The sequence below is a fragment of the Dryobates pubescens genome, chromosome 12, assembly GCF_014839835.1.
Source record: "Dryobates pubescens isolate bDryPub1 chromosome 12, bDryPub1.pri, whole genome shotgun sequence".
Classification (NCBI taxonomy): domain Eukaryota; kingdom Metazoa; phylum Chordata; class Aves; order Piciformes; family Picidae; genus Dryobates; species Dryobates pubescens.
Genome location: NC_071623.1, coordinates 9,958,675 through 9,985,824, shown reverse-complemented (window position 1 = coordinate 9,985,824; position 27,150 = coordinate 9,958,675). Strand labels below are relative to the sequence as shown.

Genomic DNA, 27,150 nt, shown 5'->3' with positions numbered 1-27,150 from the left:
ATCTTTGTGAGCAAAGTAATGCATGTTTCATGAAAAAGTACATAAATTAAACAAGCTCAGTTACATTATCTAATTCAAATCAAATTTTCACCATATGGCAGATTTTAAAAGTCTTGAGAGCCTCAGAAGTAGAATGTGGAGGACATTTCACAGTTCCTAAGCTCTTCTGACAGTGTAATTGCACTGTAAAAAGGCACAGTTAAAGGATTGCTCTACTCTGAGGAGTTCTCTCAAAATCTTTGTATGAGTCTGGGAGAAAATAATCCACAATTAAACATGAAACATATTAAAACAATGCTCTTTGTTTGTATGAAAGATAATAGTTAGGTCTTGCTGAATAGCATAGGAAGTGATGAAAAGGTGGGAGCTGAAAAAAAGCTCAGTGCCAGTTGAGAATGCTGCAAGTAACTTATTTTCCTTTTATTTTGGTGGTATGCATGTGTATGATTGCTCAAGAAGTCATACCTTCACAGTACATTCAAAACAAGTGTAGCATATGGTTTCTGGAACTGACTTAAGTAATTGCAAAGAAAGAGAATGAAACCCTTCTCTTCATGACAGCCTACTGCAAAGGTTTGTGAACCAGTAGTGAAGTTGGGGGGTTCAAAAAATGATAAGTTTCAGCTCCTTATCTAGCTCAGATCAGTTTCAGATCCTTGTTGAGCCTTGCCTTGAGTATGTCCAGGGATGAAATGTCCACTATATCCCTGGGCGACCAGTTATAGTGTTGTACTACCCTCATGGTAAAGAACTTGTTCCTAACATCCAATCTAAATCTACTCTTCTCTAGTTTGAAGCCATTGCCCCTCATCCTATCTTTACAGGCCTTTGTAAACAGTCTCACTTCATCCTTCCTGTAGGCCCCCTTCAGGTTCTGGAAGGCTGCTATTAGGTCACCCCAGAGCCTCCTGCCGGATGAACAATCCCAGCTCCCGCGGCCTGTCCTTATAGCAGAGGTGTTCCAACCTCCTGATTATTTTCACACCCCTCCTCTGGACCCACTCCATCAGATTCATGACCTTCCTATTGGTTACAATTCATTATTCAAACAATTAGAATTCTTAATAGTTTTTTTTTTTTATTTAAGTGACAAATATGAATTCCCTATTGCAATTACAAGTCAAGTGTGACATGTTTGGTTTGTTTTTTTTTTTTTCTTTTAAAAAGAAATAAAGGCAAAGAGAAAGACAGAAGTGCCTAAGTAGACACATTAAAAATTCTACAATAGAATTCAAAACCTCATACACTGAGGACTTTATAGACATAGTCTAATTTAAAACACAGTGTAATTGTTTCTCGGGAGAAAAAAGGCACCTTGTTAGCTGAAGACTACTGACTAAATACTAATGTATTTGAAAGCAGTAATGTACTTGAATTTTCTGCTACTATTTATGTAAGAAATAGCAAAAGCCTCAGATGTATCCTTTAATCAAAATAACAGAACTTAAAACCTTTCTTTGCTTTGATGCTTCATGATTTTTTAATTATTTTTTAAACTTGCTAGTGTGGCAGTAATAGTTCAAGACCACAATTTCCTTGTCCCTTGATTCATCACTTTTTTGCTTTTCCTCAAAGCTCAGCAATTTTAAGAAATAATGCTTTTGTAGCATTTTTCTTTACTTTGTTAAAAAAAAAACAACAAACAATCAAAAAATTAACAAAACTCTTGTGTGACTGCAGAGAAGCAGGTAAAAATAGAAATCTCTAAAACTCAGAATCAGAGGAAGTCAGAACAGTAGCTGTAGTTCTGGAAAACACATTCTCATTGCACAACTATGAAATTGACTGCAGAAGTAGCTACACAGTATTTTACAGCATTAATGATAAAAGATCTGATAATGTAATATTCCCCTTAAATAATGCATCATCAAGCTTAGGATTTAATGTCATGCATTCTTCCCCATGAGGGTGGTGAGACACTGGAACAGGTTGTCCAGGCAGGTGGTGTCCAGGCTGGGTGTGGCTCCGAGCAACCTGCTCTAGTGTGAGGGGTCCCTGTCCCCGCAGGGGGGGTTGGAACTAGATGATCCTTGAGGTCCCTTCCAACCCTAACAATTCTATGATTCTATGATACATTAAAACAAATACTTTTACCAAAAAATTTTTGCCTCTCTCAGTGATCACTCATGTTTCACAGTTATCTAGAGAAAGTTTGGGTTTTTTTCATTGTTCCATATAGAGTTTTATAATAAAAGCAAAGTATCAGTTAATGACTGGCTTTTGAAAACCAAGATTTTCTGAATCCATTTAATCTGCACTGCTAAATTGAAAAAAAAAAAAAATGGCAACAATAGATTTGGTCATCAAGCAACAATAAATGTGTTTTGGTCATCATGCAAGATTGCAGCAGTCTAATTAGGAGGACCAGACAGGAAAAGATGACACCACAAGAATATTTTTTTCCACATGTGTAAAGAGAAAAACCCAAAACAACACAGTTGCTATGGGGGTATGTTACTACTTAATGAAATGTTAATTACTGAATCTGACAAACATTGGTTCAGTGAATTTTAATTAAACTAGGACATAGACAATATGCTAAAATAAAAATGCTATTCAATAACTGTAGTAAGAGATCATAGATTCTGCACTATAATTACTTTCCTAAATTTATCCTAGCTATGCTTATCAATAAAGAAGTCTTCTAAATACTGCTGATAGGAAGATTTAATTAAATGTATTTATAGCTAGAGTATAACATAAAATATTTTTAAATACCTTGCTAGTAAATATGAAGTTGTGGGATTTTTTTTCTCCCCCCAGATTTCAGGAGAATGATGAAAAAAGAAAACAACACCTTCATATTCTTTGATTTTAATGAATGATTCAATAAGCTAATTATGTCATGCAAACTCTCTGCACACTATCTTGAATCTGTTACTACTACACTTGAAATCCTGAAACTGAGCACTTAAAATCTAAGTAAACACTTTTTAGTTAATTGCGTGTGTAGTTAATTTTGTATTGTAGTAGCAAAGGCTAAAAGGGAAGGAAAGGCTAATTTACTGCTGTACAGATCTCACACAAACTAAGATACTTACAGTCAGTCTCACCTACTGAACTGTATCAGAATAGTAATACCTAACATTCTGACATTGAGTGTAGCAAAGAGACAGTCCAAAGTAAGTGTTAAAAATTGCATTATGTTGTCATGTATGGAAGATCCCATCTATATTAGGATAAACTGTTAGGCAAAGCCAGAGTGAATCAGTCCTTAAATCCTTCTGGACAAACTGAAGTGAATATATTGGGGTACTGATTGATAGTCAACTGAACATGAGTCAGCAGCGTGCTCAGGTGGCCAAGAAAGCTAGTGGCATCATGGCTTGTATTAGAAACACTGTGGCCAGGAGGAACAGGGAGGCGATCACCCCCCCCAGTACTCAGCACTGGGGAGACCGCAACTCGAGCATTGTGTTCAGTTCGTGGCCCCTCAGTACAAAAAGGACACTGAGGTGCTGGAGTGTGTCTAGACAAGGCCCATGAGGCTCATGAAGGGACTGGAGCACATGGTTTATGAGGAGTGTCTGAGAGAGCTGGGGGTGTTCAGTCTAGGGAAGAGGTGGGTGAAGGGAGAGCTTAATGCTCTCTACAACTCCCTGAAAGGAGGTTTGAGCTAGGAGCAGGACAGCCTTTTCTCCTTGATGACAAGTGACAGGACTAAAGGAAATGGTTACAAGCTGCAAAATGGGAGGTTATTAGGAAATACTTCTTCCATGAAAGGGTCATCAAACATTGGAATGGTCTGCCCAGGGCAGTGGTGGAGTCACCATCCTGGAGGTATTTAAGCAGTGTGTGTACCTGGCACTTAGGGACATGGTTCACTCTTGACACTTCAGTGCTGGGTTGAGGGTTGGACTGGATGATCTTTGAGGTCTCTTCCAACTGGATACCTTCTGTGATTCTATACTTAAAAATATGGATTTCAATAAGTATTGCTTGCACCTTAGTTTATTTATAGTCTAGCTCAGGGTATCAGGCCTCATATAGGAATAATTCTCAAAACATGCAAAAAGGATTTGTTAGAACAAGAGGTACAACCTTAGACAATACTTGACCTTCTTAGAGCAAATCTTGCTGAGCTATTCATTTTCCAACAGAGCCAAGATGTACTGTCTTTTTGTCTGGCAGAACAAAGAACTTTTTACAAGGATTTGCAGTGTTGTACTCCTGAAATGTACCCTTCAAATCTCAGGTGAGGATCATGTAGCAACACCCCAGTTGAGATGCTGCTAAAAAGGGTGTGAATTTCAATTTTGCCAAGAAGTAAGTTTTTAAATCCCTGTTACCTTCAAGTTTTAAATTAATTGCATAATATTCATTATGCATAAAAGCATAAAATATATTAAATCATGACCAAACACTAACTTGCTATTTTTATTTCTACTGGATATAACTAGACATACTTGAATTATTTCCACTTTCATAAAACTGCATGTGTAATTCGACACTGCAATATTATGGATAACATCCATATAGGAAGTTAAAAGGATCTATTTTCTTCCTTATCATCTAAAGATTACACTTCCCAGCACCAGTGAAAAATCATAGAATCATAGGATGGCTTGGGTTGGACGACACCTCTCATGGTCATCTAGTCAAACCCCCCTGCACAGCAGGGACATCCTCAACTGGATCAGGTTGCCTTGTTGAGCCTCACCTTGAATATACCCAGTGATGGGGCCTTACCTACCTCCCTGGGCAACCTGTTCCAATGTTCCTGCACCCTCATTGTAAACAGCTTGTTCCTAACATCCGATATAAAGCTACTCTTCTCTAGTTTGAAACCACTGCCCCTTGTCCTATTACTGCAGGTCTTTGTAAACAGTCCCTCTCCATCCTTGTAGGCCCCCTTCAGGTACTGGAAGGCCACTATTAGGTCTCCCCACAGCTTCTTCGTCTCCAGACTGCACAATCCCAGCTCCTTCTGCCTGTCTTCATAGCAGAGGTGTTACATCCCCCTGATCATTTTCATGGCCCTCCTCTGGACCCACTCTATCAGGTCCATGTCCTTCCTGTACTGAGGGCTCCAGAGCTGGAGGTAAGGTCTTACCAGAGCAAAGTGGCAGAATCACGTCTCTCCATCTGCTGGCTGTGCTTCTTTCTATGCAGCCGAGGATGCGATTTGCCTTTCATACAACTTGGGAGTAGCCCAAGGTCCTAATGAAAAGAAAGCTCTTGCCCTCTTGCAAAAGCTACAAACTAGCAGCACCACAAATATTGCTATCACACACAGTAATTTCCATTGACTTGTCTCTAGCACTTAAGATACATAATCTAGCAATTTAGTTTTCTTATTGGACCTTTGTCCAAGGGCCTGATTGCAGGAGTAATCAGCAGATAATAACTCTATGAGAGTCAAGAAGACCCTGTTAAATTGCTGCAAAGGAGGAGAATCAGCCTACACTAGACATGTCTTTTTAAACAAGTGTCAATTATTTTTCAACTCTTTGAAGCTTTAGGGAAAGCAGAAGTCAGAAGACTAAATCTGGCTTCTGTTAGAGCACAGTAAGCATAGAAGTCCCCATGTGTTGAAAGAAAAGGAAAAATAGGAAACCCAAAAATGCCAGAAATAAAATCAGAAATTATTACTTGATTGTATTTAGACATAAGTAATATGCATAATGTTCCATTATTTTCAGTGACTGTACTTGAGTGAAAGAGTTATCAAATACAACAGCTTGTCGAGTCAGAAATCATACAAAGTAAAATTGTTTTCATAAAGTCAGCATAGTCAGGGAAGAAAAACAAACAAACAAAAAACCCACACTAACCCAACCCCCCAAAAACCCAAAGAAAAATAACAAAATAACCCAAAAAAAATCCCAAACCCAAACCAAAAGAAATAATTCTGTGCATTTTCTTACACTGGTTTTGACTTAAGTAGGAAAACGCATTCCATTTCCTCCTCACCATTTGGTTTGCAGCATAACTATTTTTCCAAGAGGATTTTCCCACAATTTTTTTCAGTGTCTAAAAAATTAACTAGAAGGAACAGGGTTCATTATTGATTAACAGATAAACTAAGAAACTTCCTGCTTTCTACTGGTTAGTAGCTAATGGATGCCTAATTAACTGTAAAATATCATCCTCACAGGACTGCTTCAGATGAACATTGGTCTTGTGATGAAACCGAATTGGCTAAAGACAAATGTAAAGAATTAAATAAGGTTCTCAGTAAATTACTGGAAATTGGAATGGGTGGTATCTTGGAGGGAAGAATTCTGTGGAGAATGCGACAGAGGAGCTGAAGCAATTATAAATTTTTACTTCTGACATTGATAATGTGCCAAATGGTTCTCTGATGAATCCATATACAGCTCTGAGTACTGATCTTTTATGTTCAGCAGTGCTCAGAGATTCTTTTGCATTTCATCTAGGTTCTACTTTCAAATTCTTTTGAAAGACTCTTGCACAAAATGCCTGCAAGTATTCAAGTACATTCTGTGTTCACAGGTTAAACATGCATCCTCTTTATTGAAAAGAATTGTGTTGCTTTTATTCATACACATAGGGGAGTACACAATTGCTCATAGTTGTATTCTTCTGTCTAACTTAATATGTTGTGTTTTCTTCTCTAGAATTTGGCATTTTATTAACATCACTAAAGCTTGTAACACACATCACACAATGTGACACGCAACACAAGTCAAACACATGCTGCCTTTTCTAAGGGATAAGATTGACTTAAAGGCATCCTATTTCTTCTAAAAGCAGCGGGGGGACTGGACAGGTATTCCCAAAATACACCACAACCAGACATTAGGCAACATAATGCTAAGGATGAACAAGTGACACAAGTCTGGATGGATTGCAATCGTATTGGAATTTTCTGTACAATAGCATTCTATGAAGCTACTTACAGTGCTTGGAAGTACAGAAATCACCATAAGCATCAGACTTGTGAAAAAGAAGACATTTTGTGGAGGTGGTTTATTTTCTATTACAGATGAAGAATTTAACTGACATTCATAGAAAGATATAGCTTTGAAAGATAATTTTGTAGATATGCTTACTTGAAAGATAGATGATCCTTTCTGTGAGGAGGTGCTTCCTAATATCTAACCTAAACCTCCCCTGGTGCAGCTTCATACCATGCCCTCTTGTCCTGCTACAAATTGCTTAGGAGAAGAGCCTGACCCCTGCCTGACTATAACTTCCTTTTAAGTAGTTGTAGAGTGTGATAAGATCCCCTCAAAGTCTCCTCTCTCCAGGCTGAACACCCTCAGTTCCCTCAGCCGCTCCTCATACGACTTTGCCTCCAGCCCCCTCACCAGTCTCATCGCTCTCCTCTGGACCCACTCCAGCACCTCAACAGAATCACAGAATTATTGAGACTGGAAAAGACTTCTAAGATCATCAAGTCCAGCCTATGACCCAATACCACAACATCAGCTAAACCATGACACCAAGTGCCACACTCAATCTTTTCTTAAAGACCTCCAGTGATGGCAACTCCACCACCTCCCTGGGCAGTCCATTCTAGTGCCTAATCACCCTTAAGATCAAGCAATGAAAGAAATGAAAATATCAACTTCTCAACCATTTAAATAAACTATGATCAAAAAAATAATAAAGTGAATTTCTGAGGATTTTAGTAACTGACAGTTAAAATTCAAATGAGATATTGTCAGTGATTTTGGTCTTCTTTGCACTCTGTGTGCACTTCATGTAATTATTATATGCTTACAGGCCAGGAAAATACTTTTAAATAATATATATTCATAGTAAGCAGACTGAAAACTGTAGCTGAACAAAGGGAGACGGATGTATTCAATAGTCAGTTCTTGTCCGGGGAAAGGAATCATGGAGCAATATGCAATATAGTCAGGAAGTCAGAGGTGAGGTAGAAAAAGAAAAAAAGGTAATTTTTTTTTTTCTTGGAACATTAAGTATTACATCACATTACTCAGCAAAACATCACCTTCTTTAGACCGTTCAAGGTTCTTATGTTCAAGGAGAAAGATGTTAGATACTTCAGAAAATGCTAGTACAGTTCATGTTGCTGATGGGAGATGAAAAATAATTTTGACTACATGACATTGGTTTCTGTTCTGTGCATACATCATGGAAGAAATGTGTCTTCTTTGCAGACAAGTAGATGATTATACCAGCTGACTAAATATTGGAGGAAGGGAGGGAGGCAAGTGTCTTGAACAATTCATGAAAGCGTCATCAGTGGAGCTTAGATTTTTCAGGCAATGTTGGGAAGCATCTACAGCTAAAGATCCACAGAGGTGTTTTGTCATGTTTCCTTCTGACCACTCTTGCATTGCTTGTCCCAGTCATTGTGAAACTGAATGTTAGTGTCTAAGTCAGTCTCTGTGCTTTCAATAGGAAGCATCAAGAGCTTCTCCAAAACCATGATTGCTTCCACCTCAGTCACTTTTCTTTACATTTCTGAATTTTCTCTGTAAAAAATAAGGACAATGTTTTGAAAGGTCCCTGGAGTTTCATCTATTTTATAATGCATGTGTCTATCATAGAGTTCATTGTATCCATACCTAAAAAACAAAGCCATTGCTTTTCAGTTCAATAATCTCCAACTCTTCTCTCAAGAAGTAAAAAAATGCTTTTTTGTGTGTGTGAAGCTTCTCTTACTTAACTATATTACCTTTTTAGAGCAACATTGTAAATGAAAATCTGCTATAAAATTACCTGCTTAACTTAGAATTGTTAACATTTATCCCTAGACCAAAACTGGTCCACATCACCATATCTTGGTAATAACACAGAGCTGAACAAGATTTTTTTTTCTTCATGCGTTAACTCATATAAAAATTTTAATATTTAACTTCTTCTCAAACTATTTTGCAGAACCTGCTTTCAGCTGAAAGCTTCTTGCTTATCTTCATTCCTTACTAATATAATACTCCATGGTCACAGCATTGAATTATGGTACAAACCTCAAAAAAAGAAAATTCCTCCTCCCTGTGGTCGTAACAAATTTAAAAGTGGAGCCAAATTTTCTGGGATTGGAAATGATGTGGCTGCTCAACACAACAATTTTGTAGAAATGCCAAACACACCCTGCAGTCTGCCTGATTGCAGATCTGCAGTTCTCTCAACCAGAAATCAAACGGGTTATCCCACTTCACCATTCTTCATCTCCTAACATATTTCAGACTAGAAGGCACAAATATACACTACACTGAATGGAACAAATAAATAAATGTGAATTCATATAATAGAATCTCTTCTAGAACGGTATCATTACAGGAAATGTTGGATTACTTAGAAAAAGTTTTCAGTCAGCATAACACAGATGTGCAGCACGAGACAGTAAAACAAAGGTATATAGCCATGCACATAAAAACAAATAGAACAATCCTCTCTGGTGATCAAAAGGAGAATTCCAGAAGTCAGTTACTGACTTCAGACATTTGACATCTAAACCAACCCTTTGTTTTTAAAGCAGTGAGTTGGATTCAATCCATAGTTCCACTGATTTAAATCTGAACGTGCAGTTTTGTAAACCTAGTTGTGTAAACCTCTTGGCTCCCTGAAGATTGCAAACTGTCTTTAAAACATCTAGTTAACACACAAAGTGTGGAAGTTGAACATTCATCCATAATCTAGTTGAAACAAAGGCAAAACTAATTTAACTCTAACAAAACAGGCCAAATAAAGGGGTGATGATACTCACAAATGTCAAAACACAATAGAACTCCTACTGGAAAGAAAATTGAATGGATCGTCTGTCACCAACACAGCGCTTGTTCAAGACTAATGCAACACAACATTTTCCTGCATTCTATGTTCAGTCTGTCAGAAACTTGGAGCAGGTAGCATTTCCTGACCAGGGAACTGAAGCTAAACAGATAGGGAGAGATGGTAGAGGAGAAACCGGAAACTCTCTGCTAGTAAAATCAGGCCAGCAGCAATTCACTTGCTTGCCCAAAGCAAGAATGACAAAGCAACTGCCACTCAGAGAGGTATCCAAATTTTGGTGCCTGAGGACATCTCAAGAACTAATGCAGTTTAACTGTTGCATTTCATTAGTGATTAATAAAGACAATACAATGCTGGAATTAGTTATTGTGAGAAAGGATATAAAACTTCAGTCTATTTTAAAATATATAGCTGATCCCTAAGGGCTACAATCCCTGAGTATTGTCACACATTCTTTCTTCTTCTGAAGTAAAAATCACAACAAACTGGCATACAATTCACTGGAAACTTAAAAGATTTACATCTGTTCCAAAGCTGTTCTAAAGATTTGAGGAATTTGACAGGCAAGAGCAGTGATCTTGAAAAGCAAGTACTTTCTGTTCTCAGAGATCAAGTTGAGAAACACAATAGCAACTCAAAGGCTAAGAGGGAAATTTGCCAAAAATACAGACCATTGGATTTAGTTATTATTGGAAAACATATCCAGAAGGGAGGAAAAGTACATTTGAATTACAGCATCACAGAATCACCAAGGTTGGAAGAGACCTCAAAGATCATCAAGTCCAACCTGTCACCACAGACCTCATGACTAGACCATGGCACCAAGTGCCATGTCCAATCCCCTCTTGAACACCTCCAGGGATAGTGACTCCACCACCTCCCTGGGCAGCACATTCCAATGGCTAATGACTCTCTCAGTGAAGAACTTTCTCCTCACTTTGAGACTAAACTTCCCCTGGCGTAGCTTGAGTCTGTGAACATGCATTTGATTAAAATATCTTGGCAGACTAAAGACTGAGATTTTGATGTCATCTTCCCATTTTTTAAACAAATAAATAAATAGATTTTTTTAAATGCACTGACTTTTTGGGGAAGATGCATCTTGACATGGAACTAACCATCACAAGTACAAAATTCATGCCACTGTTTCAGTAAAATTGCAAACTTCATGTTTAACAGGAGCAAAAATTAAATAATTTGTGGTAGATTAACTATATTCTCCATTTTTACCTCAGTCAAAGGGAAATTCTCATCAACACCTTATCTCGATTTTTCATATGCACAAGCAAGTTTAAAAAGTCATACTTAGACTAGATTATGCTCCTGTAAATCAGACATATGCTCAGTAGGCATTATAACTTCCCCCCTAAATTAATATACAGCACTACATTACTTATACTAAAATTAACTATAATAAAAAAGAAATTGAAATCACAATCTACAAAAAGAAAACCATTACATCCAATCAGGAAAGAAGCAGGTCTGCCAGATGGGAAGGAGAAACATAAAAACAAGTTCACCTTTGCTTTGACTGAAGTAAATGTAAACAGAAATTATTCTCACATGGGACTTATGATTGGGAATTCATCACAACAGCAAAGGACTGTGAACAAAGAATACATAACACATTCTGCTCTCTAGAGTGTGATGGAACTTGATGTCTGACCTTTCTCATAAGACAGAAACACAATTTAAAGCCTTCATACTAAATTTAGCCTAGAAGTTAACATCAGGCAAATAGGAGAGAAAATAGAGCCATTTTCATGAATGTATTAACAAAATCAACCTAATGAAGCAAATTAAATTCAATTGTTTGATAACTGCAAGTAGAACACAAGAAAGGAATTCCTAAGTTCCTGTGTAACAAGGCAGTTCTGTTGTAAGGAAACAATTAGAGAATCAGATACTTGCAAAATTACATGGCATAGAGTGTCACAGTAATTAATTTCCAAGAGTCCCTTTTGTATTTCTAACACAACAACTGCTTCTGTAAGAAAACCAGATTCCTATGACCTTCAGCTTAAAGAAACCCAAAGTTTGATAGAACTCAGAACTTAGACAAAATCCTCAACAGCAACGTGTTTGAGGAGGACAGCTGTTGCAGTGTCTACATCTATGGAGGAAATTATATGCAGGAGACGGAGGCCTTTTTCTCTCCATTGATCACAACTGTCAGTACCTTGAAGTTGATGAATACAGCTTGGCACAGAAAACCAGATTTTAGGCCCTTTCTCAAATTTCTCAGCCCTGGAACATAAAATGATATGCTGCTCCGAGATGGGCAGCTACCATACCTTGTTAAATCTTTCACCCTGTGTATCTATATTGAAGGAAGGAAATAGGCAGAGACTTAAAGTACCATGGAAAGTGCATTTCTTCCTCATCTAGCTTTTAGCAAAAGACTGTCATAGAAAACAACTAAAAATGACCAATAACAAAACAAAACTGAACCAAGCAAAACCACACCTTTTTGCTCCTCAAATTTATTATTTCTGGAGACTTAGCAAAGGACTTCAATATTTTGTATGAATCTCATGACTAGACATACCAGAAAGGAAAATTTCATATGTCTCAAACAATATGTTGCTAATGAGAAAGCAACTCAGCTGAATGGTCTTCTTCAAGCAGTTTGAGATGAGTGACTGATTCTCCCCGCCAAAAATATGGTAACATTGGTAGGTGTAAGCTGTTGAGAATCCTAAGTGCAGCACCTACTCTAGATTTGGTATCAACAGCACTTGAACATAATTATCTTCACTATGAAACACATACAATCATAGAATTACAGAATTGTTAGGGTTGGAAGGAAACTCAAGGATCATCTAGTTCCAAAGCCCCCTGCCAGGGGCAGGGACACCTCACACTAGATCAGGTTGCTCAGAGCCACATCCATCCTGGCTCCAGGGATGGGGCTTCTACCACCCCCCTGGGCAACCTGTTCCAGGGTCTCACCAACCTCATGGGGAAGAACTTCTTCCTAACATCCAAGCTGAATCTACCCATTTCTTTTTTTTTCTATTCCCCTAGACCTGTCACTCCCTGACACCCTAAAAAGTCCCTCCCCAGCTTTCTTGTAGGCCCCCTTCAGATACTGGGAGGCTACAATAAGGTCTCCTCAGAGCCTTCTCTTCTCCAGACTGAACAGCCCCAACTCCCTCAGTCTGTCCTCAAGGAGAGGTGCTCCAGCCCTCTCATCATCCTCGTGGCCCTTCTCTGGACACATTCCAGCACCTCCTGTAACAGGGGCTCCAGAACTGGACACAGTACTCTAGGTGGGGTCACACCAGAGCAGAGGGGGAAAATCACCTTCCTTGACCTGCTGGCTATGTTTCTCTTGAGGCAGCCCAGGCTCTGGTTGGCTTTCTGGGCTGAAAGTGCACACTGATGGCTCATGTTGAGTTTCTCATCCACCAGCACCCCCAAGTCCTTTACTTCAGGGCTGCTCTCAAGCCAGTTGCTGCCCAGCCTACATCAGTGCTTGGGATTGCCCCGACCCAGATGCAGGACCTTGCATTTGGTCTTGTTGAACCTCATGAGGCTGCCATGGGCCCACCTCTCCAGCCTGTCAAGGTCCCTCTGGATGGCATCCCTTCCCTCCAGCATGTCTGCTGCACTACACAGCTTGGTGTTGTCAGCAGACTTGCTAGGGGTGCAATCATGCTGGCTCTGTACAGGTAGCATGACCTACTTTGAAATGCAGGTTTATTGCATGTGCATTATTTAACAGTGACAAAGCGAAACTAAGTAATGAATGAAAAAAGTAGCTCACCTAGATAAATTTCAGTTCTTTAAAGTCAGCCTTATACTTATATTCCAATTCAGGATGATCATACAATAGCAAGGACAGATGCTTTTAGGTGGAATGATTGTGAAGAAAAGCTAACAGGTTCTATAGGGGTTGTAAAAAAAGTGTTATCACACTGGAATTCAATCACTGCATGACACCCTAAAGTCTATCCTTTGCCTTTTATAGCAGAGGCAAAGACTTCTTGCATATTGATGTACTGTTGAAGCAAAACCTTACAGTAATAAAATCTTAGGTTGTTAAATGACATCCTGCCCAAACTGTTATATTTTTCCCCTAATTCATCTCATTTTCATGCCATTGCACAGACTTCAGATAATTTAACTAGGAAGTGTAAATAAAAAGTTCAGATAATAATAATGGCTAACAGCTATTTCAAGGGAATCAATACAATTGATTAACAGACTGAACTATGCTTGTGATGGATTTGTTTCCTTTGCAAATTGAGAAGAAATTTTAGGTGAGTCTTTTATATGTAGTATTTACAAATGATTTTCACAGATTACATTTCAAATATATATATATATAAAATTAAAATAACATAAACCATCCTATTCTACTATTCCTATTTACCAGAGGTAATTTGTTCTTCTCCTTAACATGACAACTAATTTTCTCAACAAAAGTGCTTTCACTTTTAATTTCTGACAAGCATGGTTTGCCATGATTTCTTCCCAGAACATTTACTTTAAGCTTCCTATTTCACCCATTAATAGTTTAATTTTGTTAAACTTTATAGCAAGTAGCATACTATGAAATTAATCCATGCATATTTGTAAATTTCCACCAGTTGGCAATTCTGCTGAGCAATAGTATAAAAAAAAAAAAAGGTGTATTACCCATACAGAATGTCCTGTTACTGATCCTTATTCAATTTTTTGGAAAAATACAAAGCTTGACATTTGATTTTGACTCAAATTGTACAGATACAATTTAAATATAAACACTGCCAACGGCAAAAAGAATCCCAACTATCATACAGAGAAGTAATTTTATTGCAGGGTGTTTAAACTGAGCTGGTGCAGTCAGCAGAAGGAAAGCTCCAAGAAGCCCCTTGTGAAATCAAGGTGTTTTATAAGGCACTTCTACAGAAGGCAGCTTGACTCCTTGTCATACTTGAATCAACCTATTTGATCAGAAAGGGCTCAGAGCTGGACAGCATTGCTCCATGTTTCCCTCTTCCTTTGCTGAGCTGCACCCAATCACCTGTGCCATGGCCTAACAGCAACTCTCATGATCCCTAGGAAGGATTTGAACTTTCCCCCACAGCACAGACACCTATGCACACATTTATTCAGATTTTGCATTTCTCCTTGTAGTCTCTGTTTTGCCTTCAGGATTCATTCTGGTTTATATGCTTTACATTCAGCAGAAAATTCCATTTCAGACAAGCCAACACTAAAAGAAGTGCTAGCAACACCTTTGCTTCAGGCTATGCTCTTAATCTGGACAATTCATGTATGTTTCTGGTTTTCTTGAAGGGTGTTGACTTTGTGGTCTGCTCTTTAATTTTTAATATCCTAAATCCTTTGTCCTACCTACAATGACAAACCTCACTAAAAAGTTCATATTGACTATCTACAAGTGCATGAAGGTAGCATGCCTCGTATAAAATTACTTTCCCCATGAGAAAACATAATGTTCCTTGTATTACCAAGGACATTAACTATGGTTAAAAGTGAAAGGGTAAGGGAACAGCAAAATAAACATTACATGTATTCATTTTTCTGTGTAGCTTAACACAGGTCTCATTTGTTGGTTTACATTTCAATACAGTTTAATTATATTTGTAATTTCCAAGAAAAAATCTCACTGTGAAAGAAACTGAACATCCTGAAGAGCTAGCAAGTGCTTTTAACTATATGGTGCTTGCAGGTGTGTTACCATTCAGAACTTGACATATCAATAGCTCCAGGTGTTTCCTTGGTATGCTGCAGCTTCACACTAGAGCAATTCAGAGCCACCATCCTAAACATGCCACAACATCCACTGGGTGATCAGGAAATTCACAATGAGAAAAATGTTTAGGGAAGTTCTAATATGGTAAAATTGAGGGTCAGGGACTACAGCATAAAGCCTCTAAAAGGTGTGTCTAAATTCCCTTAAATTGTTTAAAGAGCAGCCCGGGAGTCATTTCATTCAGCTGCACACAGCTCTGAGCAACGTGCTGTAGCTAGCATTGCTTGAACCAGGGGGTTGTACTACATGATCTTGAGAGGTCCCTTTCAAATTATACAAGTCTGTAATTAAAATTGTCATTACCAATCTGAACTGTTTTAACTAGAATTGAGACTAATTTCAAAGAGAATATTTTGTTTTTCATTCTTGGTGAAAAGGAACAAGTCATTTGTGGAAGTGGGCTGCTTCAAATGAATTTGCAGATAGCTTCAACATAATTATTCACTTTGGATCTGTGCACCAAACTGTTTCTTGAAATGAGTTAAGCATTCAGAGCAAGGCATTACAATTATAAGAGCACTCATCTTTAAACAATCATAACTGTGTTGGAACTGATCATTATAAATCTGATAATTCTCCTTAGAACCACAGAAAAGTTTCTGAAAACTAGATAAAAAGATCAATCTTAAAGTAACGAGAAACACTGTGTATTTTATACTTGAAATAAAGGGGGGGGAGGAAGGGGAGAGAGGGAAGGGGAGGGAGGAAAAAATAAAAGAAAAAAAAAAAGGAAAGAAAAAGAAAACAAAAATCTGAACAAGATTTTCACACTGGGATCCAAAGGATGACCTTCTCTTTTCATGCTAAGTTGCTTCCGATATATCTGTGTATGCAGCACTACTAACATTTTCTGCCTTCATGTTTCAGAAAGCACAAGTCAGTAAGTATTTTTATCCAGGACAGGTTTCATCAATTTGCATTAAGTGTAGAAACAAAACATTCTAATGGGCAGAACTGAATAAAATACAGAAATAAAAAATGTGGTACTTCAGAACCAAGTACACTTAAAGACAAATCTATCAGGTGTCCTTGATGGGGGTTTTTTGATCTCCACAGTCATTACTCTACATAAAATTGATAGCATAATATTCAAAAAAGGAGATCTTCTGTAGCAGCTATTTCTGATCAAAGGTTATTCTTTCTTTCACATCTTCTACATCATTTCCAAACAGATGCCAACCAGTGAAACGACCACTAACCATTCTCCAGAGAAAACAGGGACTATGGGCACAGCAAGTCATTCTAAACAGCTCCTAAAACACAACTGAATTATGTAAGAATATCACTGTCCTACTGGCTTTAAATTTCTTTGTCTCCTTTACTATCATTAGTCATTTCTTAAAATGTCTTGCATGCTATAAAACATTGACTCTTTGCTAACAGACTTTTCACGTACTGTGGTATTATTCACCATATCCCTGGACTCTGAGAAGTATCAATATGAATCCTAGCAGCAACAAAAGGTCATATAACTATTTTTAAAATGCCAGCCATCCTGTTTATAAATGCTCACAGGACAAGTAACAGTTACTGCTTTCATAGTGTCTCCAAAATAAGTCATGTCACAGAGGATTTATGTTTGCAATGCAATCATTCCTTGCTGCCCAAAACCTCTAACCACACAGAATTGTGTTCTTTTCTAATATAGTCCACACACTCTCTGTAGTAAACAATCCACACCATTGCTGGTCATCTGATATACTGCACACTTTCCTCAGCTAAAGAAAAGAAAAAAAAAGAAAGGAAAAAAGAAAAGACCAGTCGAGCTGAACCATCCCCATGGCCCAGCATCTGTTTAATCTCACCAACAAAACTAGTGTTCTTTCCAATAAAATTGTTAGCCTTCAGGGTTTTTCATATGAAAATCATATGTTGAAGAGTACTCCATAGCAATGGACTACATACAACATTCTGGAGCTTTGGTGACGGCACTGTCTACCCAGAATTATGCCCAAATACTGGAAACACGTCCCAGCCTGTGTGGACATATCCCCCTCCTTTCCTGAGGGAGACAAAGGCCAAGGTGTCAGCCAGGTGGCGCAAACAACTGCATGCACCCATCGCATGGGATGGTCATGCTACTACCAAGTATAAGCATAATTCTAGCTTCACACTTTCTGTAGGCTAAAGTTGACTATTTATGAGAGTGCCCATTGGTCAAATCCAGCCTCAAGAAACTTTGAAGTATTATCCCAACTTGTAAACAAGTTGTCTTCTCTCTTTGCCCTCTTTCTCTTTGTTCAAGCTACCAAGCTCTCTGCCTACATGCCTTTGCTATTAAGCCATTGCAAGTAAGTCTTCTTACTCCCACATGCAAGCAAACTAGTAGCCTCTGCATGATGATGAGAAGCTAGCATCCAGGAAGGCCCATCGTGCCTCAGCCCTGAGAGCCTCCAGAGGAGGGACCCTCGCTGAAAGCCTGAGAGGCCGCAGCGTTGTATGGTCAGCCCCACTGGTTGGAAGAAGAGCCCAACGTGTCTTCAAGAGGACTGGACCCCTGAGGGTAAGACTGCCCAGTTGACAGGGAAGGGACTAGCTGAGTCTGGCAGTCCGAGCATCTACTACAGCCTTAAGTAGCAGACTAACAAGCTGCACAACCCTCTGTGTCAGCTCGGAAAGCAGGGCCAGCACCTAGCCGCATGCCTGCATGACCCCACCATTGCAGGAGAGAAGAGGAGCCACCACTTCTGCCACTCCATGCCCTGTGAACCCAGGGAAACCCAGAGCACTGCTCCTGCCTGTGCTCCAAAGCTGGGACCACTATGAGAGGGTCCCACCCACTCCTTCTAGCCAAGCAAAGGTGAAGCCGCCATTCTGCACAGCCATGCCTCTTCCCCAGGGCTGCCCACACCAGCCCTGAGACCCAGTGCTGCAGGGCTGGCTTTGCTGGGCCAAACTTGTAGGACTGCTCCCCGCCATCCCAAGGGAGCTGCCTGAGTCCTGCAAAGGGAGCTTGCTTACCGGCTAGCCTATGTTCTGCCCCCTCTCCACTGCCACAGGAGGGACAAGGTTGCCCGCCAACTGCTCTGCCGCAGCCTAGCAACTAACCTCGCTACAAACTAAGGATGCAGTGTACCTTCCACATGCTTTCCACTCACTAACATTCAGTTCAAAGCACCCACACCTAGCAGCATAGCATTTCCAGTTCAAGCCTCCGACACATTGTAATACTCTCTGTATATAGTTGAGCAGCTGCCTGGCGAGTCGCTGCCTGGTGGACAAGCGTCGGAATTGTACCCTTCGTTCCATCAATAGAAATTAATTCTGTAAATATTTTAATTGGATCCAAATTGTAAATACTAAACCACTTATGGGATGTATTTCACAATCATGCACTAGAATCTGAATATAAAATAGTGATTCATCAGTTATGGATAATTTTAATAATAAAATTAATATTTCTGTAATTCCTATTTCATATTAATGAATTAATAACCTCTGCATCACAGGAGCTAAAGAAACATGTAGCATTCTAAAGGAATCTTCTTCTGAAGGAAAATACACAATTCCCATATACAGTTGGAATAAAAAAAGACAAACAAAAGCAGGTTGAAATGCCAATGAAGGAACTTTCCATTTTCCTGAATATGCAAAATGTTTCTAAGTTAATTGATAACTCCTACTTTCCTCCAGTATTCTTCCATTATGCCTCTTTTCCTCAAAATAATCACTCATAAATGAAGTGGTGAGGATCGTATCGAAACTGGTGTAAACAGTTTTGCCAGAATTGGCTGCAGGATGGATACTTTTGTTGTAGAATTGAGATGCCCAAGGACACTAATGGCTCTTTTAACATCCTCATGCCATACAGAAATAGCAAGCCATAAAACTTTCCTGCGAGCTGTATTAATTCCAGGAGGCCTCGTGATTCTGTCAGACAGCAAAATAGGACAGAGGTGAAAGCATTGAAGGAGGCAGAACATTTACAGTCTTCACATTCCTCCTTCTCAGAGACCTCCTTCTCAGCAGACATAAGAAATCATTCTTCTCATTTGACCCCATTACTGCATATTGAAGGGTATTCTTGCTGAATATTTTCTATCTTCAGAAGAAATGAGCAAGGAAGAAGGCAAACCATACCCTCCCCCACTGGCACTCTATACAAGGTGTACAAGTTGTAATTTGCTGAACCCAAGAAAGCGAATATGCTCAGTAAGACAAGGTTATAACCTTACAACGAAAACTTGGTTTCTACTGCACATTAAAATGAGGAGAAACAAATTAGAACAAAAAAGGTAGAACAAGTAAACTGACCAAAGTATCTTTTATTCTTAAGATAAAAAGCAGAAGAATGTTAGTGTTAGTAACATCAATATAGAACAAATTAATAGATTGGGACATAAGAAAATTGCCCAAAAATGAACCACAGGGATTTCTGTTTATGTCCACTCTGGTTTTAACTGCAAAGGTCTCACCTCATCTTTTTCTCCCTCCTTACTTGAAAAATGTTTTAAAGTTTTCCCCATTGAGTCCCACAGCTCCACTCAAACAATCCTTGTATGAAATAAAGTTTGCTTATTAATCATTTCATGGTCCAAAAATATTCCTGTCCTTCCAATCAAATAAGGTAGACATCTTTGCTTAGAACTGACTCACTATGCTTTTGCTTCTTGTCACCAGAGAAACAGAGAAAAATTTTCCTACCAGTAACAGCAGCTGTAATTGTCCCCACTTAAAATACTCTTGCACACAGAAGTTAATATTGTACATCAGATAGACTCTAAATGTTGTTGCAGGTTTTGTGTAATCACAAAATGCCACAAGCCTCATCAATTAATAATGGAAAACTAAACATTCTGCAACAGGGTGAAAACAACAGCTAGGGGCTGTTAGTATCAATTGGCACACACTCCTGTGGCTTACAAGAAGTGTATCTTTTAATTGGTGTAAATGCTTCGCTCCAAGCTCAGTGTACTTGGTGCACTGCATATGCAAGTGTTCTGCCTATAAACTGTAAAAGAAAGAGAACAACAGAGAGATGTCTATTCATTTCAATTTTTAAAATTATCTGATTATTATTCAGCTCACAGCAGATCCAATACAACTTTAATCAACTATTACCTTTTGTCATGACTCCAAAAAGAAAATACCTAAGCAATAAGAATGGCATCACAGAAGGAAAAATGCTGAGAAGAATAGGATGATGTATGTAGTAGTATGCACTGAGGACACCAAGTTTCACCCAGAGGAGTTAAAAAATAAATAATTAAAACGACAGATACTTCAACACTGAGTAGTAGAACTCTGCTAGGCCTCAGCACTCAACTGCGTGCAATTTCTCAAAGTGTTTTTGCTGTATATACTACACTGGACACCATATCTATTTGCTTTAATACAGTGGCAATTTAATTGGGGACAAACAACTAAATTCAAAAATTCTTCCTGCCTGAAAAAGTTCTCAAACTCTCTTAAATTCTATAGTCATATTCCATACATGTAGCACAAAAAGGAATTGTCATTCCATGGAATTTATTTTTATTTTTTAATAAATTGAATTAATTAAGACATTTGTCATTATGTATAAAATCTTGATTGTCAGTGTTAAAATCTGCATGGAACAGATCGCTTTCTTTTTCAAATACATTTCATCGAATCATATAATCAACCAGGATGGAAAAGACTTCAGAGATCATCAAGTCCAACCTACTACCTAATACCTAACACCTCATGACAACTAAACCATGGCTTCAAGTGCCACATCCAATCCTTTTTTGAGCACCTCCAGGGACGGGGACTCCACCACCTCCCTGGGCAGCACATTCCACTGGCCAATTACTCTTTCTGGGAAGAACTTTCTCCTCACCTCAAGCCTAAACTTCCCCTGTTCCCCTGTACCTAGTTAAAATTAGTATTTCACTCCTATAACAAAGCTTCCAACAAAACACTAAAATTCATAACACTAAAATTCATAAATATCAGTGTCATCATGTAAAAAGCTCTTTCCTTCCTTCTTTCATAATGTTGATCTTTCACACAAGTACAACTGGAACCATCCATATTCATTTGGAATTACTAGGGCAGAGAAATACCAGACATGAAAAAGTAATAGTCTGCTACATGACAAAATACATCTATAGACTTTAATCTCATCGTAACGATATGAAGGATCTCATACATATCCTAATAACCCACTATTGAAAAGATTGTTCTTCCAGTTAAATTATTCCATCAGAGAAATAATTTGACCTAGAAAAGAAAACTCCCATTCACAATAACAGAACTGAACACAGATTATTAATTAACTCATAATGCATAATAATCTGTAGAAAAACAGAACTACAGACAGCAATAATTCATCGGGTTTTGACAGGATTGCTGTTAGGCAACGTGACTGTATAAAATGTCACTACAGTAATACCAATTATTCTGAACAAGTCATAGTTCCTTATGTAATAACTTCTTATTTTAAGACACTTCCCTCCCTCCCCCCTCTTTTTTTTAATAGATTTGTTTTTTTAACAGAAAGTCCCCTTTCTTTCCTTTGTCTATTCAGCATCTTTGGGAAACCCACCAGGTGGCAATGCAGTGTTCAAATATTATACTTAACATACATGTTGGGGGGAGGGAATCTATATGGCTCAGCATGAGGCTTTCTTTTATAACCTACTTCCTCTTTGATGAATATTAAATAATTCATAAGCAAAAACTCCTCATCACAAGTAAGTGAACAAATACCACTCAACCTGAAAAGAATACTTTAAGGAACTTAAATTTCTAAGAATGTAAACCCCCATGGCTATTAATAAAAAAAAAAAAAAAAAAAAAAAAAAAAAAAGATAAAAAATAAAAATAGGAAGGAAAAAAAGAAAAAAATGAGAAAGAAAATAAAATAGGGGTAGAAAGGGGAAAAAAAAATAGAAAACTAATTACAATTTTGTTCTAAGTATGCAATAGGATCCTTTCAGGAAAAAAAAAAATCACTGAAAGTTAAACATTACCCTGAAGTCCTCAAAATACTACCAAGGACTGACAAATGCTCAGTGGACTGCACAAAAGGTAAATCTATGCATTTAAGGCATATTGTAAACTTACAGGTCATCTGGTATCATGCTAAAAGACAGGGACTATTTCCTATACTTTCAAAATTTAAGCCAGTTCTTGTAAAAGTATGTGCTGAATGAATCAAAATATTCAGCTTTTATGTATTTATCTTTCTTTTGTACCAAGCAGGGCAATGGTGATCAAAGAAATGAAAAAAAAAGTAGTACAAAAGCCAGCTTCCCATTTAGCAGATCACATCTGATGTCCTTTGTGTGCCAAATGAAAGTTCAGCTTTGTAATTGTTGCAGGATCTGACACCCCTCCAGAACTGCACGGGGATCTCACTAAATACCTAAAATACTCAGTTAACAACCATTACATCTGTTCTAATGTTCTAGGTTTAAGGCTTTTTCTTTCTTGCTTGAGAAGATACTACAACTTGTGGATATTGTGCATTCAACCAGTAATTGACAGGGCAAGCTTAAGTGTTCTTAAGTCTAATGTCATGTTTTCCTATATCCACGTATACAAAAATTTGTTGCATCATGTACATTTATTAACAACTGTTACTAGAACTGCTCATTCAGCCATTCTTATGTAACAGTTATTACAGGCTCTAAATGTCAAATGAGTCCATTCTATGTTAAAGAATTATTTTAAATCAGAATCATATGGACAAGATAATGTTCAATAGGTACATCACAGCTTGGAGCAAGCTAATTAAAAGCATGTTTTCCTGATACTGCAATAATTAATACTCCTCCCTTTATGTCCTATATTATATTTAGCTGGTGAACAGCACACAGTGGTAGAAAGATTCAAGGACTACTTTTAGGTAGTGGCACATAAGTACATTGTGTAATGGCAGCTGTCATAATCACAGATTGAATCCAATACATCAACCTAAGATTTCTCTTGAAATGTTTTGGGGGTTCTTGGTTTTTTGGTTTTTAATTTTTTTTTTCAATCAACACAAACAAAAGATAAGAATCATATGTTGATCCTAACTGCTTACACATATAATTATTTGATATAACTTCAGTCCCAAAAGCAGATGGTCAGAACTGTTATCCAATTTTAGAAATAAAACCAGAATTTGAACCTACAAATTATTCCATGCTGTTGTCCAGCTGTGAATCCTCACTGACTGTCTGAAGGTAGGTTTTCATGTTCTTAGTTCTGTTGAAGTGATTGCAAATGCATTTCTCCAAGATGGGGAAGTGTATCCCTTTATTAATCACTGTCTTTTTAGCACAGCTGATACAACTTTTAGAAGATAGCTTAAGTACTCTAACAGGAAAAATCCAGCTGTCACTATAGAAAAAGACATATAGAAAAGATTGCTTTACATAAAATACTGAATATATAAAGAACAAGATTTGCATTTGTAAGATTGGTACTTAGAAATAATCTCAAAAAAAAAGTGAATTAGAAGGAATAAGTCACAGCTAGAACAACTAATTAGCATATTAATGCAACAAATTCTTCACTTAATACATTTCTTGAGTACACAACAGAGAAGGAAGTACATTAAAGCAGCACATCTCTAAAAGGTGGATGTTACTCCTCTACTTTTTTATACTTATGAGATGTTCTAATATGTCAACATCTTTATTTTGTTATTCATTTTACTTTAATGTTTAGATTTCAAGGACAAAGTGCCCTCAAGTAGAATTGACTAAAGAGATATAAACCATGTCCTCACTTTCCTCTGCCTCTGGTTAACATGTTCACATAAAACTAAAATGTCCCAAGTTATTTTTTCCTAATTCCAGTTAAATTGTGCTGGTTTTAGGAAAAGATTTCTATTTTCACAGTACAGAAAATAAATCTTATGTTGCTAAAATGTCTGCTCAAGTAAGTACTTTTCACTTTGTAGAAACGTTCTGAGATTGCAAAATAGGCCTCCTGAGCATCCAAGGGAGGTAAAAACCACCCCAAGAACAATAACAATAAACCATGCGCACGTTATTGAACATCCACAGAAATAGGTGAAACATAAGCCTAAAGTCACTAAACATGATCAAAGGCAGCAGGTTCTGAGATTTCAGTAAACCAGAGATTCATCTTCTGCACATGAAATATGACAATTAGCCCTTTTGAAAATACATACGAACAGTTCAAGGGAAAACATCGAGAAGTTCATGTTACAGCAAGGTATCATCCAAAGACTTCCATTGCAATATTTCCCTTTCCTTCTTACAGAATCAGGATGAGAACATATTCTGTATATCTTTATAAGGCATTTCATGCTCCTTCTTTTGCTGGATAGCAATTATATTACATTCCCAAATAGAAATTAAAAATGTATATTTACCACTTTTCCTTAAGGTGGACAGAGGAAGAAGGTATAGGTAAAAATGATTAAATAAATGCAGTACCAGCTCAAGTTCTTATTGCCATGTTCAAGTGTCAGGTATCTCATGACTGAATAATCCCTTAAAAAATTAATCTCCCTGTAAAATATCTTTTAAAATGTTCAATGAACTTGACAACAAATTTAAATTAAGGGTGCTCAGCTTAAAGCTTGCAAGTATTAAAACTCAACAGAAGAACCTAAGACAGTGCAGTTATCTATGATATCTATCTAGGCTTCAACACCTTAATACCAACATCAGCTCATCACCACCTCGTTTACTCTGCACACCGCCTGTGGTTTCCAGTATTCTTGAGTTAAATAACCCCAAATATATTTCAATCTCAAATCTTGGTTGAAGAATATTTTACTATATAGTGGTGCTCTTTCTTTGCCTTTCCTCCATCAAATATTTGAGACATTTCAATAATATAATTACAACTATAACCCACTGCAAATACAGGACTATAACCCACTGCAAATACAGGATATGATTTAAGATGTTCCCTGAAATATATAAACACCTGTGTCCTACCTAAGTACCCATTTACAACAACTGCCAATCAACTCCAGTCAGGAACAGAGTTTAAAAAACACCACAAAATACAAAAAGAAATCAGACCTAGACTTCTGAAACAGCACAACAAAAGTTAACCTGAAACACTTCAAAGCCAACAGGAAAATTACTAACAACAACAAATCTAATTAAGTAATTCCATCAACATGGTATTAAGACACCCAACAAATATTTAGTGTCCTTCATTGTCATAAAGCTAGTTTGCAAAAGCAGCATCCTTTAATTCTCTTCACTATGCAATAAAAAATGAGAGGGGAAAATCTATTTGCATGGTGATAGACAAATAACGAACTCAAACCCACTCGGTTGTCTCCATATTGGTGTTCCCTTTATTTACAGATGAGGATTATTTATCTATAGTAGCAGTACGATAGATGTTTGGTAAACATGTAACCCGCTGCTTGGTTTCTGAAAAACCACCTGCATTTTCTTTGCTAAATTAAACTCTTCGACCATGTATCAGATAGCCCATTCAAAAATGTTTTTGATGTTCACTTTTCATGCTTATTAAGTTTAATGTGTTTGATCTATTTTCTGTATTTCAAAATGCAACTGAACCAAAACTATGTAATTTTCATTTCCAAGAGAGTCTTCACCTCAAAGTATATAGTCAAACAGATAAATCCAGCAGCTCACAAGAACACTGCATGCAACAAAGCCTTTTAAGTAAGTATAAGAGTTCTGAGAATCACTTCAGCATAAGAATTTTTACACTGATTCCAGATCATATATCTGACTTGGAACATTTTTGGTCCTTGCATCAAGTTCACATGACACGATATAGTCTAACTTTGTTTCACTGCATAACCTGAAATCCTCTTAACTATGTTCCAAATCACCACATCAACATCTTAACATACATTACAAATATTAAGCACTTCTTTTCAAACCACACAGTAGTAACAGACATAAATCTTTACTTACCTGATCCCCTTTTGGTCACAACCTTCAGGCTTTGAGTTAGAGTAGCATACAAGAGAATCAAGTTGGGAATAGGAGCTTTCATCTTCTGTCTGTCTGTGGCTGCTTCCTAAAGTATCAAAAAGAAGAAAGAAACGCTGATTTTAAAGGGGTGTTGAAACAACCTTGATGTAAACAATTCATAATACTGACACATTGTAGAAAAATTGAATACAGTGCTTGCCAGCAATCTACTGCTGCTAAATATATATATATATACTGAAATCACCATAAAATAAACACATGCATGTACTACTTTTAACCCTGGAGCTTATGTTCCAATATCATCTACACAAGAATTCATTGCATCCCTATCAAAACTGTCTAACAGTTCTCTTGAATGAAACAGCTTTTCATAGAATAAATTGATCAAAGTGATCTTTCCACTAAACCTGCAAAATAACACCCAGATCTTAATCATATAATCTATTCCTCCTCTCAAAAAGAAATTAATGTCCTTCATTAGTCTTGCTTCCATTCATTAATTTCACAGATTGATCACAAGATCCACATAATGCAATGTACAGTTAATTAAACACAAATCTGGTCATCTTCTAGGAAGAGTGAAAAAAGGGATAACAGTGCACCAGAGAAAAGAGCAGAAGCTCCTGTAATTTTCTTTTAGATGAGCTTAAGTCCCATGAACAAGTTCAAAGTAACATGCACTGCACTAAAATCTGAAGTGAATGTTACCAGGATGGGAGAGGGTGAGAGAGTGAGAGAAGTGAATGTTAATTAGGTTGCATCACAGGTTGTGGTTTTGCCTTCACCTGCAAGATGTGAATAAAAGTTTCACATTTTTATTACTTGCACTTTGTACTTCTATTACTTTGCATTTCT

At 37.5% G+C, this 27,150-nt stretch overlaps 1 protein-coding gene across 1 annotated transcript in view; it reads right to left on the bottom strand.

Annotated features, from left to right (window-relative positions):
- IL1RAPL1 (interleukin 1 receptor accessory protein like 1) overlaps window positions 1-27,150 on the bottom strand; it is a 676,185-nt gene that overhangs the window by 562,285 nt on the left and 86,750 nt on the right. The window contains exon 2 of the mRNA XM_054166029.1: window positions 26,275-26,380. Within this exon, the coding sequence (XP_054022004.1) occupies window positions 26,275-26,356 (82 nt within the window). The 5' untranslated portion in view covers window positions 26,357-26,380. The remainder of the gene's footprint in view (window positions 1-26,274; window positions 26,381-27,150) is intronic.